General features: G+C 50.7%; 1 protein-coding gene across 12 annotated transcripts in view; it reads right to left on the bottom strand.

Annotated features, from left to right (window-relative positions):
- The window catches only part of BTBD11 (BTB domain containing 11), a 261,870-nt gene that overhangs the window by 21,439 nt on the left and 225,552 nt on the right, over positions 1-14,879 (bottom strand). For 9 of the 12 annotated variants that reach the window (XR_004965706.1, XR_004965708.1, XR_004965707.1 and 6 more), the window contains 3 exons: positions 14,036-14,256; positions 12,187-12,365; positions 2,985-3,090 (listed from right to left, as the gene is read on the bottom strand). Coding sequence is in view for 9 of the 12 variants with exons in the window: in XM_036296936.1 (XP_036152829.1) it covers positions 2,985-3,090; positions 12,187-12,365; positions 14,036-14,256 (506 nt within the window). In the remaining 3 variants the exon portion in view is untranslated. Of the gene's footprint in view, positions 1-1,260; positions 1,350-1,374; positions 1,619-2,984; positions 3,091-3,111; positions 4,040-12,186; positions 12,366-14,035; positions 14,257-14,879 lie in introns of those variants that run through there. The other 3 variants (XM_036296943.1, XM_036296942.1, XM_036296944.1) reach the window with 3 other exon arrangements.

The following is a 14,879-nucleotide window of genomic DNA, read 5'->3' as shown; positions in this document are numbered from 1 at the left end:
TTTTACCATTCTCTCCCAGAATTCAATGAGATGGCAGGAGGACAATTAATCACAAAAAATCAGGCGTGTGCTCGGCCGCTGGTCTAGTCCCTGCCACTCCCTACTGTCTTACACTGAGCCCATTTCACTCATTTATATGACCTGCCTGGCCTAGAGAGATGCTGGTGTGGGACCCTTGTCACTGGTAAGTCTCATCTGTCTTTTAAAGTATATCCTTAAGGAACCAGTACTTGACAACCTTTAGTTATCCTAGCTTGGAATTCTTTACTGAAGATGCAAAATACTACATGTTCCCTATTCCATTTATTGATAACTAGAGGCCCGGTGCACAAAAATTCGTGCACTAGGGGGTAGGGGGATCTCTCAGCCTGGTCTCCGCCCTCTGGCAGCCTGGGAGCCCTCGGGGGATGCTGACTAATGGCTTAGGCCTGCTCCCCACCTAAGCTGTTAGTCGGACATCCTTAGAGCTGCCACGGAGGAGGAAGAGGCTCCCAACACCACTGCTATGCTGCCCAGCCATGAGCCGGCTTCTGGCTGAGCAGCACTCCCCCTGTGGAAACGCGCTAACCACCAGGGGGCAGCTCCTGCATTAACATCTGCCCCAGGTGGTCAATGAACGTCATAGTGACCAGTCATTCCCTGTTAGGGACAATTTGCATATTACCCTTTTATTATATAGGATTATACATATATTCTACCTTTTTTCTTTCATTTTGTGAGCTTTAGCCTCCCAGGTCTGCCTTTCTTTTCTTGTTCTAACCCTTGGAATTCCAAGGCTTGGCAAGAAAATGAGGACCTTAAAATTGCTGATGGAAGAAACCTCAGCAAGTTCAGGAGGGAAAAAAAAATGCTTCCTTCCTCTCCTGTAGCTACAGGAAAGCTGAATTTATGCTGTGTCATTCAAACAGCTCTTGCAAATATTCGCTCTAACAAGGGTGTCTTGTAAGACACCTAGATGTCAGATTATTGCTACGTGGTAAAGGCTCTTTATTTGATTGGTCCTTATAATTTATTGCACTTAGAATATCTTAATTAATGCCTGTTTTCTACAAGGTGTTAATTACTTGTGGTTTGGGTACATCCTGGTTGGCTCACAGGAATGGGTGTAAAGAACAACAGACAACCAGTGGCTCAGGGGTTAGGTTCTCTATGTAGCAAAAAGTCGTGTCACTGAAATTCACCAGTTATTCACGACAGCCACAGAAGTACTTTCAAACATGTGCATGAATTCAGCCTTTTCACTCATTTAAACTAGCTCACCTGTTTCAAAAGTGGTAGTTTTGCTAAAGAGTAGAATTTTCAGATGCTTCCATTGATCAAATGTTTCCCAGTCTCTGCAGGAAAAGGAGCTGGGAAGCAGGAAAGCCCCCCAATCTCCATTGGAAAAGGAACCCTTCCATATTAAGATATTAAAGCAGCTTTAATATTTTATGACTCCCCGTGCAGCCAGGAGACAGGCCCCTGTAACAGGAGGCTCATGGGTCAGGTTTCAAGGCCACCGAGTATTTCTTTGCCTTTTTTTTTTTTTCTGGGCCAGTCAACCGGCTGCAGCAGCCCCAGGATCCTCCGAATGAAATCAGTGCCTGATGGAAAGGTTTCTTCTGGAAAATCCCAGAAGCTGAAACCGCAGGAGGATGGGATTACGGGTTCAGGGGGGAACCCGGTGCAGACTCCCAGTGCCTGCCTCCTGGGGTGGCCTGAGGATGACTTGAGATAGGGTCTGCCACAGGCTCGGCTAGGGCGGCTCAATGCAAGTATCTGAGAAGAATAGAAGCAAGGACTGCTGCTCTGCTGGGAGCCAGGGCATCGGGTCTCCTCAGCTCACGTATGTTCCCCTCGCGTGTGTGTGTGTGTGTGTGTGTGTAAGTTTGTGTGTGTGTGGGGTGTATGGGTGGGTTGGGTGGGGGCGGTCTGGTTCCCCTCCCCTCCTGGCTGCCTGCACTGGACTCCATTAGAGAAACACCATGGCCTGTCACTGTCCTCTGCTCGTCCCTCCTCAGGGGGCACTTGGGAGAGCTGCCACGCACAGCCCAGGCTTCTTTTATTATTTTTTACTTCAATATTAGTTTTATTATAGTTTAAAAAACAACAAAATTTCTACCTATGAGACTCCCCCCCCCCCCCAACACTTCCCATTTTATTACATTCAATGTTGTGCATTAGTTTCAGGTACAGCGTCGTGGTTAGAAAGCGATGCACCTTACAAAGCGGTCCCCCTGGTACTTCCAGTGCCCACCTGGCCCCGTACATGGTTATTACCCCGTTCCCTGGGCTGTGCTACGTCTCCAGGACTGTTCGGTAACCGCCAGTTTGTACTTCCTAATCCCTTGATGTTTTTCACCCAGTTCCCCAACCCCCCTTCCCTCCGGCAACCATCAGTGTGTTCTCTACATCTCTGAGTCTGTTTCTGTCCTGTTTGTTCGTCTATTTTGCTCTTTTGACTCCACATGTAAGCGAAATCATACGGTATGTGTCTTTCTCTGACTAATATATTTCACTTCACATAATAGACTCTAGGTTCATGCATCCCGTTGCACATGATAAGACTTTGTTCTTTTTTATGGCTGAGTAATATTCCATTGTCTATTTGTACCACAGCTTTTTTTTAAAAAAATCTACTTATCTATTGATAGGCACTTGAGTTGCTTTTAGAACCTACCTGTCTGCAGGATCCAGAGACCTTCTTGCTGCCACTGCCTGTAATCTTTCAATGATAACAAGAAGGTATTGGTGAGTCTCCTTCTTCCTCTAACTGAAAGGTTACAGGTAGTGAAAGGTAGATGCTCTGATATACCTTTTCCTAAGGTACAGCCTTCAGTCTTATCACATAATCAAGGTGCTATCCTGACCTCCGCCTGCCTGGCTCCAGGACCTATCTTGTCGGCCCTCGAATATTCCCACCCTTCCTTACAGCGTTTGCTTCTTCCCTGTCTTGAAATCACAAAGCAACACCCCTGGCAGAGCAGGGCCCGTGACACACTCACCCAGGCGCGAGGTCTGCTTCCGTTTGATCTCCGTGAGCTTGGGGATGGGGTAGGGCCCGTAGCAGTGAGTGAAGATGACACACAGCTGCTGGCTGATCACTTCGTTCTGAGGAAAAGAGAGAACAGCTCACCTTGCTGGGGGCTGTGCACAACCTCAGGCCAGTTGTTGCTGGGAACGCGTTCCCCAAGGGAGAGAGGCCCACAGACTCATCTCGGGCTCCAAGAGAAATCAATCCCCCTGGACATCACTCATCCTGTTTGCCCGGGCAGGCCCTGGAGCTGCTAGCTTGTTTGTCTACTGTTTCCATGGGTTCATTGGCAAAAGCTTAATTTGTAATTAAACCCTTTTCTCTTGCTGTACTCATTTCCTACCCCACGGGAAAGCAGGTTTTGTAACTCCTAGAATGGAAAATAAATTTTTACCCCTAACCTACTTTTATCAATAGTCCAAAGTTCTGGAAGCCACTAATTATCCTAAAAAGCCCAGCAGAAAGCCCTCCTGGTCCCGTGACTGTGTCGCTGCTGCCGAGATTCAGGTGGTCCTGATTCAGCAACGCCGCTGGCAGAGCAGGGCCCGTGAAACAAGTTCCCCTAGGACAGTGGTCGGCAAACTGCGGCTCGCGAGCCACACGCGGCTCTTTGGCCCCTTGAGTGTGGTCACGAAGTTTCAATCGCACTGTATGTGCGCGCCCGCACGTGGTATTTTGTGGAAGAGCCACACTCAAGGGGCCGCAGTTTGCCGACCACTGCCCTAGGCACTTGATTCTGGTGCTGAGGTCTTTCCGGATTAGGGGTGCTCAGCTGGATCATTTCTCCAATAAAGAGTGGGGGGGGGGCAGGGGGAAACTTCTTCGGTGCAGAATGTCAGCTGCCCCTCATTGCTCAGGGGGCGAGGAGCCTGCTTCCACGGAGCTGCGACCTCCGTGTGCTTCCTCTTCCCCCGCGGGGCTCGCGGCTGCTCACAAGTCTCCCTCCAACTGCAGGTGCGCAGGAGGGAAGCCACGAATCACAGTGTTGGGGTGCTTTTCATGGAGTGAAGGGGTGGAAACTTGGGGCTTAAAGGGGCAGTTAGATAGAAAGACATTTGCAACATATTTTAAAAGTAGGTTACAACACAGTTTGTAGCATGTATTTTTTGCAATAAAGCCCTACGTATATATTTAGATTGACAGATCTCTGCAGAGCAAGGTTGGGAGCTACCTTCTGTGAGATCATGATGTTTTCTTTTTAGCTCCCTGTGCCCACCCTGCCCAGGGAGTTATCTCTTCTGCAACAAACAACTGTTTGTAATAAAACCAATAAATATTATTTTTGACTTTAAAGGATGGGGCTGGGGCAGCTTTGGGGTGTCGGTGGTTCAAGCCCTTCGTGAGTCGACTCCTTTGTGCGCCCGAAGCCGGAGGATGCAGCTCAGCACATGAAAAGCAGCCCAACCCTTTGATGCAGTGGATGAGATCCCAAAAGGCACCTCGTCACTTCAGACGCATCCCCGAGGTGCCGGAGGGGATGCACTCATCCTGAGTGGGAAAAGGGACGCTGCTTTTGAAGAGGAGGCCTCAGAAAACAAGGACAGTAAACGCTCCTTCACGTAACACCCCCACAGTGGTTGCCTCCCTCCTCGCTTCAGGCAGCGGTTCTCCAAGGGTGGTCCCCACACCACACCATCAGCGTCACCTGGGAGCCTGTTAGAAACGCCCGCCCTCAGGTCCCATCCCCGGCCTTCTGCCTCAGAAATGCTGGGTGAGGGGCCCAGCAAGCTGTCTTTTCACACTTTAAAAAAAAAAAATATTTTATTGATTTTTTACAGAGAGGATGAGAGAGGGATAGAGAGTTAGAAACATCGACGAGAGAGAAACATTGATCAGCTGCCTCCTGCACACCTCCTACTGGGGATGTGCCTGCAACCCAGGTACATGCCCTTGGCCAGAATCGAACCCGGGACCTTTCAGTCTGCAGGCTGACGCTCTATCCACTGAGCCAAACCCTTTAGGGCCACACGTTTTAAGTTTTTTTTGTTTTTTTAATCCTCACCCGAGGATGTTTTTCCATAGATTTTTATTTTTGACAGAGGGGAAGGGAGGGAGGAGAGAGAAAGAAACATCAGTGTGAGAGAGACACGTCGATTGGTTGCTCCGCCCAAGTGCTTGGCTGGGATTCTAACCTGAGACCCTTTGGTCCTCTGGCTGATGCTCTAACCTCTGAGCCACACAGGCCAGGGCCATTTTCTGGTGATTCCGACGCTCCCTGAGGTGTGAGAACCACCGGTGTCATGGACTGGAATCTGTCGTGGGTTTGAAGTGGGCCGGGGGCTGTAAATGGGTTTCCTCAGGCCTAAGGCTTTGCCACTCAAATGTGCTCCATCGACCACCAGCAGCCGCAGAATCGCCTGGGAGCCCGCATAATGCAGACAATCACCAGAGGCCAATGAATCAGGGTCCACAGTCATGTGCTCTGCACACGGCTGTCTGAGGAGCAGAATCCTGGCCCCTAGCAGATGGCATGCCCTAATCCAGTGGTTCTCAACCTTCCTAATGCTGCGACCCTTTAATACAGTTCCTCATGTTGTGGTGACCCCCAACCATAAAATTATTTTCGTTGCTACTTTATAACTCTAATTTTGCTGTTATGAATCGTAATGTAAATATCTGATATGCAGGATGGTCTTAGGTGACCCCTGTGAAAGGGTCGTTTGACCCCCAAAGGGGTCGCAACCCACAGGTTGAGAACTGCTGCCCTAATCCCTTGGGCTGTGTCATGAGCACTCCCACCCGTGAATGTGTTACCTTATAGGATGAAGGGGAATCTGCAGGAGTCATGAGAGTGACTGACTGGTTGACCTAAAGAGGGAGATTGTCCTGGGTTATCTGGGTGGGCCCAGTGTAATCACATGAGCCCTTAAAAGGAGGTGCCCTCCAGGCCTCCCTCGGAAAATGCTGGGTGTTGAACTTGGGTTCTCAGGACTCAGCTACACAGAACTTAATTCTTTTAGCTTAAAATCCTCACTCGAGGATGTGTGTGTGTGTGGTTTTTTTAAAATTGATTTTAGGGGGAGAGAGAGAGAGAGAGAGAGAAAAAGAGAGAAAGAGAGACACAAGAGAGAAACAGCCATTGGTTGCCTCCCATATGCGTCCCGACTAGGGATCGAACCTGCAGCCTTTTGCTGTGTGGGATGAGGAGCCACTGGCCAGGGCCAGAACTGAATCTGTCACACCACAGGTGCCAGGAGTCTCTCTTAAGATGGAGTCTGTGGATGTCGGGGCTGACGTCTTTCCTCTCCTCCTCTGACCCCTCACTGTTCTTCTAAAAAGGTACAAAAACACACTCTTTTCTTTGGAAAGGAGCCCTAGGATTGTCCCCAAGGTCTTTTATAGGTAGCGTAGGTGGGGGTTCTACACAGTGGTAAAAGCATGGGCAATGGGACCAGGCAGAGCTGGGTGACCTTAGGAAAAGTACTCAGCTTCTCGGGGCCTCAGTATTCTCTTCCCAGATGAATTACCCGCTTAAGTAAGGATTAAGTTACCTGCTATGAGGATTAAAAAGAAAACACATCACAATATGCCATTAGGTTGAACCAAAGGGAAGTGCCAATGTGTGACCAGTTTTGAACTTTCAAAAGAGCAAATTCCCATAATTCAAATTAATCTCTATTTCCCTAGATTCTAAAATATTCTAAAATTACTGGAAAGAAACTCACTGCAATAAACATGCATTTTAAAGACCCATTTCAAATTCAAAAAGATGAAAAAAGCCTGATCTCAGAATCACGAGAATGTTGAATGTTGCTTTCCAGGGTCATCGGCAGTGAATTCTTTGTCTTGATTGATTCCTCCCAAGACAGGCCCCGCCCCTGTGGAAAATGCTGGGCTGCCCTGTCAGCTGTGAGCCCCTCTGCTGGAACCACCTGGAAAAGGAGGGGGTGGGAAGGCTGTACGGCCCCACAGGATTCCCATGAGGTCGGCTTAGCTCCAAGTCTGTCACACGCCCTTGGAGTTGTGTACAAGATGTAGTTGAACACACTGTGAACTTGAAATGCTTTTAAATCAGCACCCATTTATTTTTATATGTACCTTCTACTCATGGCAACTGATGAGCTTTCTATTTATGGTGGTAATATAATGTTTCCTTTCTGAATACATTTAAGGGAAGGTAAGATGATTTAAAAGAAACATCCTATTAATAAAAGCCTATGTGGTCGTGATGCCCTCACGTCGTGATGCCCTCACGCTGTAACGAGCAATCACCAGGAGGCTGCGTGCGCAGTGGGCATGCGTGGGTGTGTAGGGATTTGTGGATGCATGGATAGGCGGGAGCTTGATGCTGTGTGCGTGGTGCGGAGGCGGGTCCCACGGCTCCACACAGCATGGAGGTGGGACCCCAGGCTCTGGCCTACCTCTTTGGGGCAATCCATTGAGCAGCCCCGGATGGGTGGGAGGGACCTACCTCTTTGGGGCGATAGATAGCGGGGCTCCCGCACTGTGAGAGGGCACAGGCCAGGCTGGCCCCCGCCCCCGCTCTCCCCAGTGCACAAATTTCATGCACCGGGCCTCTAGTATGAAATAAACAACAACCAGTGACAATATCCTTTAGGAACGAAAGGGAAATCAGACACTCTGGGATGAAGGACCTAAGAGAACTGGTCACCAGCACGACCCTAGAAGAATGGCTGAAGGAAGGTCTCTAAACAACAGGAAAGGATGAAGGAGGGAGCCTTGGAGCATCTGGAAGGAGGAACAGGGTAAGCAAACATATGGACACATACAATAGGCGTTCTTCTTCCTCTTCAGTTTCCTAATTATGTTTGATGGTTGATGCAAACATTGTAACTGTCTGATGTGGTTCTAAATTAGATGACATATTTAAAGATGGATATGTCATAAATGGAGGAGGGTAAAGGGACATAAAGAGAAGTAAGGTTTCTATACTTCATTTGAACTGGTAAACTGATGAAACCAGTACACTTTGATATTATGTACATACCAGAGGCCCGGTGCATGAATTCATGCATGGGTGGGGTCCCTCGGCCTGGCCAGTGATTGGGGCTGATAGGGGCCATCTTGCCCAGTCCCAATCGGGGACAATTGGGGCTGGCCAGCCGGCGGGGGGCAGGCGGGGGAGAGGGACTGTAGGAGGTTGGCCTGCAGTAGGAGGTTGGCTATGGGAGCACACTGACCGGTCAACTGGCTGTTGGGTCACTTAGGCTTTTATATATACAGATAATGTAATATATCAAGCAATCACTAACAAAGCTATACAGTGAGATACACTCCAAAACATTACAGATAAATAAAAAATGAATTTAAATAAATGTTCAGGTAGTCCACAGGAAGGCAGGAAAAAGACAGAGAGATCACACAGAAGACAAAAAATAAGATGGTCGATTTAAGCCATAGAGCATCAATAATTATATATAATATATATGGTCTATAAATTCTGATTAAAAGACAGAGATCGACAGAGTGGATGAAAAGTCCAACTGCATGTTGTTTATAAGAAACCTTAAATGTAACATACAGGCAAGTTGAAAATAAAAGGATGGGGAAGATATCATACAAACATTAATCAGAGGAAAGCAGGGGTAGCTGTATTAATATTAGATTAAGGAGACTTCAGAGCAAAGAAAACTAGTCGAAGCAGAGAGGGGCATTACATAATGACAAAAGGGTTAATACACGAAGAAGACATTGCAATCCTAAATGTGTCTGCACCAAATGACACAGCTGCAAAATATGTGAGCTAAAAATGGATAGAACTAAAAGGGGAAGTAGACAAATTCAACAATTACAGTCGGAGACTTTAACACCCCTCTGTCAACTGATAGGATAACTGGATAGGATATTCTATAGGATACAGAATATAGGATGTAGGATACAGAGGAGCTCAGCATAGTCACAAGCCAAGAGGATGTTACTGACAATTACAGAACACCCCACAACAGCAGAAAGCACCCCTGTCCAAGTGCCCACAGAATCTATACTGAGATAGGCCATATTCTGGGCCATACAACAAATCACAAATCTTTAAAAAAGAGTGAAATAATATAGAATCTGTTCTCTGACCACAATGGAATCAAACTAGAAATCAGTAACAGAAAAATCCCAAAACACTTAAAAACTAAATAACACACTTTCAAATAATCCATAAGCCAAAAAAAGCAAGTTTCAAGGGAAATAAAAAATACGCTGAACCGAATGAAGGTGAAAATAAAACATATCAAAAATTGTGGGACACAGCTAGGGTAGTGCTGAGCAGAAAAATGTAGAGTATCAAGTGCATATAGAAGAAAAAAGGAACAGTTTAAAATTGATAGTCTAACCCTCTACCTCAAGAACCTAGAAAAAGAAACGCAAAATAAGCCTACAGGATCTGACCGCAGGACTATCACCCATGCTTGGAGAATGCCTGACTTCACACAGCCACTGGTAAGTTTCATAGTGATGTGTAATACCACATCTCACCAATAGGGGCTGCCATTAACCCCCCATTTACTGTAAGAGCAAACCTGACTGGGTGCAGTCCTCCTAGACTGCCCCGGCCCCATCCCTGGGTCCCCCCAACCCCCCCCTCCATGATCAGTACAACTGCTGGGAGCAGGCTCTGGTCCACACATCCTGGCAAAGGCCCCTCCCTTCTTCCCAGCCCCAGCTGCTGCTGTGGGAGCTGTTGGCTGCTCTGGGAGGGTAGGGGCTGGGCTGGGCAGGAGGGGGCTGGCGGGTACTAGCAATGCTCTATTTTTGGTCCGGCTGCTAATCACACAGGTAGGTTTACTTTGTGGAAATTCCTTTGCCTCTAGAGTTACGATTGGGGCACTTTTCCGTATGCATATATGTATGTCTTATTAAAAACGATGTTAGAAACCCCAGAGAACAGGTTTACTTAAAACACAAGATGCTTCAGTAATTTCTGGAATGCCCACTATATCCCGAAGAAAGGAAGGAAATTAAAAACCCGACACCCATTAGCACACCAGACCCTGGGAACCGAAGGAGGAACGTCTGTCCCGAAGGTGGTCTCTTAGGTAATTTCAGGTGAAAGCCTTTTTTATTTATTTCCAAGGTGGGGGGTGAGGGGCAGGGAGCATTTGGTTTTGAAAAGCCTCCAGCAGGTTTCACTCTAAATAGAACTGCCGAGGCTCATTACCGGAGGCCGCACACCTGCTCCCACTTCAGGTCTCAGTGGGGCCTGACATCAAGCATAAATCTAGCCCGCGGGGGCCTGGACGCTGGGCTGGAGACCGTGCTAATGAGAAGACCTAATGGGCCTTGCTCTGGACGGACCACGTGCTCCAGGCTCAGAGAGCAGGCAGGACGCCGAGTTGCTGCTGCTTTACTGTGGGGCCACCCCCTGCCGGCAAAGGCACTCCATGGTCCCCTCGTCCTTCTCTCGGGCAGCCCAGCCCGTGGGCCCAGCCTGGTGGGGGGTGGAGACCCAGGTTGCCTTCCTGGTTCTGAGGCCTGTTTCCCCTGCGACGTCACAGGTGACTCACAGGGGTCCCAGAGCTCCACAAAGCCTGATCGGGGACTGAGGGGGAAGAGGCTGGCGCTGGGGCCAGACCTCCTGGGTTCAGTCCCAGCTCTGCTACTTAGCGACTCTGTGATCTCGGGCACTCTGGTCAACCTCTCTGTGCCTCAGTTTCCCCATTTGCTAAATGGGGGAGAAGAGCAGTATCTGCTTCAAAAGTTGCCTGTGAGGATTTAACTACATATTTTAGCTTAAAAAAAAAAAAGTCCTCCTTTCCGTCTCGAGACAGTTCATGATAAGAAGGGTTCCGGGGTCAAGTGAGTTTGGGAAACGCTTGCTTGCCTTTGTGAATCAGGCTACGCAAGGCTCTGCAGTAGAGAGATTGGGATAATCCAGTGTGATCCTGAGGAGAGGAGCTGGCGTTCAGCCGGTTACATGTGGTTTCCATGGGCTCCTTGGTGCCGGGGCGCGCTGGGTGTTAAATATGTTGATGCCATCCCTGCTGAGGGGCTGGCTGCTACAGAACAGCCCTTGGGAAGCAATGGAGGCGCCACATCCCCTGGCGAGGCCGTCGCTATGATGGGGACTCTAAAGGGCTCACTCAGTGGCAGGGACAGTGTGAAGGGCACTGACTCGTTTTCTCTTCACAGCCAGCCTAAGAGGTTAAAACAATCACGGTCCCCACTGTCAGATGGGGAAACTGAGGCAGAGAGAAGTTATGTAACTTGACTAGGGTCATAAGGCAAGTAAGTGGCAGAGCCAGGCTTGAACTCCTACAGTTTGGCTCCAGAGCCCGTGCTCCCAACCACTGTGCTATCCCGTCCCCTGAGGCCCACTGAGAAGCCCTGGGGAATGGGATGGTTGGTGCCCAAACTCCTCAAAGCCTCCCAGGCAAACTGGTCCCCCCCTGCCCCCCTGGTGCTTCCACAGCCAGTGGTGGGGCTTTTGCAACCCCTCCCCCTGACCTGGGCTCTCCACTCCATGGCTGGCTGGGGACCAGGCACACCACAGCTGTCCATTCTCAAAGTTGTCCCCCCCCAGCCCCCCATGCTGCATGGCCCACTGGCGGGTACTGGGTGTCTATATGGTGTCATCAAACAAGGCACCCCACAGAGATTTTAAGAACTGACCACACAGTAGCCCCAGGACTGGACTGGTTTTCCAAAGGGTTGCACCATTTCCCTTCAAGGCAGGTCCTGGCAGGAACTGGGAGGCCCATGAGGAAGGGGTGATTCTTGGGGTCAGTTCAGGGTTCATTGGCTTCTGTGTATCTCAAAAGCCTTCCCCAGGGCCCGGCTTCCGGGAACCGTGGCAGGGCCTGTACCCCATTCATCTGGGGCGCTGCGCCGTGTCCCTCCTCCCGCTGGATTCTATCTGCCTGTCAGGCCTGCCCTAGTCCCAGCACCTTCCCTGACCATCTGGCACCTCACCTCTCGGGACCTGTGCCATTGTTTCATAAACCACCTCAGATGCCCTCGGAGCACACGTGCTGGTATTCTCTCACCAGCTTTTGTGTAAATTCCCTGAGGCCAGGAGAGATCTTACTACTTCGTCCATGTGCCTAAGTGCCTTGGAACCTCACAGGGGCTCAGCAAAGCAGCTGCCCCACAAAGGATGGCACAAGTGGCTTTAGCCAGTTGGGGTACACAAGCCACCAGCCGCCATGACCACAGGGAAGGGACCCCTGAGACGGGGAACCTCCTAGCTCTCTGCCGACGGCCCAGCGGCCTCAGACGCCTCGTACCTTGCTGGCTTTCAGGATCTCGAACATGAGGGGCAGGCCCTGGGTGATGAGCTCCTCCGTGTACTCTTCCTCCTGGATGGTCTTGAACTCCTTCAACAGGCCCTGGATGAGGGGCCTGCGGTGCTGCTGGAAGGCGATCCGCAAGGACTCCAGCCACGTGTGCAGGGTCCACGGGACACCTGGGGGGAGGGGAGAGGGGAGGGCAAGGCAGAGAACAACCAAAAGAGAAGGCGCGTTTTTATCTAAAACTTGGCCTTTCCCCAGGACGTTACCCAATTATGAGACCAAGAGGCAGGCTTGCGATGAATAGAGCCAGTGTTGATTCCCCCCACAAAGACTTGCAGAAGTTGAAATTAAAGGTCATAATTCAATTCCCTTAAGTACGGGTGTCCATTTCTTCACGCTACTCATATTATCAGGGGCTGCATTTTACAACCTATAATCATGGTGGAGAATACTGGAGTTGTTATGCACACAGCTCAGGCCTGTGACATACTTCTTAGCGCTGACTTCATTTGTCTCCACCCCCTCCACTTTCTGGGGAGGGAGATGCTTGGGGAGGGGCCGAGTCTTGCCCAAGATTGGATACCACATCCGTGCCCAGGCGAGAGCTGAGAGCTGGTGAAACCCACCAGTGAGCTAAGATGGATGCTTCCACCTGCATAAGGAGACACGGAGGGTATGGCTGCCGGTCCCTGTGCGAAACTACATTTCCACCTGCAGCCACTTCATCGGGCTCCTCCCGCAGCAGGAGCCTCTCCAGCAGCTGATTGCTGAGCTGATTCCCAGCTCTCATGGGGAGAGAAGCAGGCGTCTTGCTCCTGTGTACAACAAGCGACCTTTCGGAGTCTCGGGCTGCTTCACTATGCTAAGCAGGCCCTCGGGGCCGGGGCATAACCGCCCCGCACGCTAAACAGCCCCTGTGCGAGAGGCCCTTTTCCAGAACAGCATCGGGGCCCCTCTGCAGGGCCTCAGGCTACAACCTGAGTTTAAGGCCCATGCGAGTCCTGCTATTCCCATGCTGGGCCTATGCCACTAGATCGGGAAGGCCAGGCTAGCCTGTCCCTCAGATGCACGGAGGAGGTGGCTGTGGGCTAGCTCAGTCCAGGAAGAGCCACCCCAAAGGCTTTCCGAGGGGGAGCCCTGGTCAGGAAGCCTGTCCTCACTCTAGCCGCTGCCCGGACGCAGCTTCATGGGTCTGGGTGCTCTATGCACCCCAACCACTGGGAACCACCTGGGATGCTTGTTAAATATAAAGATTTCCAGCCTTTACCCATCCAGACCCTAGACAGCAGAGCTTCTGGGTGTAGGGCCTGGCAATGTGTATTCAGACAAGCTCCCAGGTGATTCAAACTCCTAACTTCCAGGGTCCAGAGTTTGGGAATCATGGAGAGGTGACCTGAGGACGGGGCTGGCAGGATGCTGCTGTCGATGGGGACAGTGTGGGACTCTCAGCTCCCACAGCGAAGGAGAGGCCCCCTGAGCCTGTGTGTGTGTGTGTGTGTGTGTGTGTGTGTGTGTGTGTGTGTGTGTGTGTGAGTGTGTGTGTGTGAGTGTGTGTGAGTGTGTGTGTGAGTGTGTGTGTGAGCGTGTGTGTGTGAGCGTGTGTGTATGTGTGTGTGTGTGTGAGTGTGTGTGTGTATGTGTGTGTGTGTGTATGTGTGTGAGTGTGTGTGTGTGAGTGTGTGTGTATGTGTGTGAGTGTGTGTGTATGCGTGTGTGTGTGAGTGTGAGTGTGTGTGTGTGTGAGTGAGTGTGAGTGTGAGTGTGTGTGAGTGTGTGTGTGTGTGAGTGGGAGTGGGAGCCGGGCAGTGGTGCTGTGCCCAGGGCGGAGGGTGCCCACACTGACCGATGCTCCTGATGTCAATTGTGACATCCACGTAGCCATGCTCAGCGCTGTGATACATGGCCTCCCTCAGGGCTCTCAGTTTGGCCTTGCTGTTGCGGCTGGCGCACAGGGGGGGCGGGGCTGTCTCCGCCAGGTCTGTCCCCTCGGCCAGAATCTCCTCCAGGGACAGGATATCACTCTTCTCCTTCTCTGGCTGGGCGAGCAGTTTGCGGAACACGTTCCTGTCAATCATAAACCCAGAGAGGAAGACACTCAGAGGTGGGGGAGGGCTTTGCCAGGGCGGGACGGGCAGGGACACTCCCTGGGACGAGGGGAGAGGACGGGACCAGCTCGGGGTGGCGGGTTTCAGAGTCCTGACCGCGGGCGCTCCGTTCTGGGGGTGGAGGAGAGAGTGGGGCATGGCCGGCCGTGCTTCCTCAAGGACAACCAGGGAGCTAAGTGTTTGCCTCAAGTACAGCGGGGCCTTGACTTACGAGTGTCCCGACGAACGAGTTTTTTGAGATACCAGCTGTCTCTCGGCAGATTTTTTGCATTGAGTTGACAGAGTAATTTGAGTTAACGAGCTCCTTAACGAGCTTGGTCTCGGAACGAATTAAACTCGTAAGTCAAGGCCCCACTGTATCTAGAAGGCTCTGGAACCGGTGATTCTGCTTTACGTGGGGTGATGTGTAATGCAACCGATGGGGTAAGTCCTGAGGGAATGGTGGACGGGAGGCGATCAAACAGGAGGTGATTTATTCTTTCTCAACGGATTCTTCTCACTTCGCTTCCCAGAGGGGATGCATGTCTGCGCGGCAGAAGCTGGCTGGGAGAGGACAGAACAGCCAGTCCGGGCAGATGTGTG

This window comes from Myotis myotis, unplaced genomic scaffold (assembly GCF_014108235.1).
Source record: "Myotis myotis isolate mMyoMyo1 unplaced genomic scaffold, mMyoMyo1.p scaffold_m19_p_3, whole genome shotgun sequence".
NCBI classification, from domain to species: domain Eukaryota; kingdom Metazoa; phylum Chordata; class Mammalia; order Chiroptera; family Vespertilionidae; genus Myotis; species Myotis myotis.
Note: the sequence above shows the minus strand (reverse complement) of the source record. Positions and strands in the feature narration are given on the sequence as shown.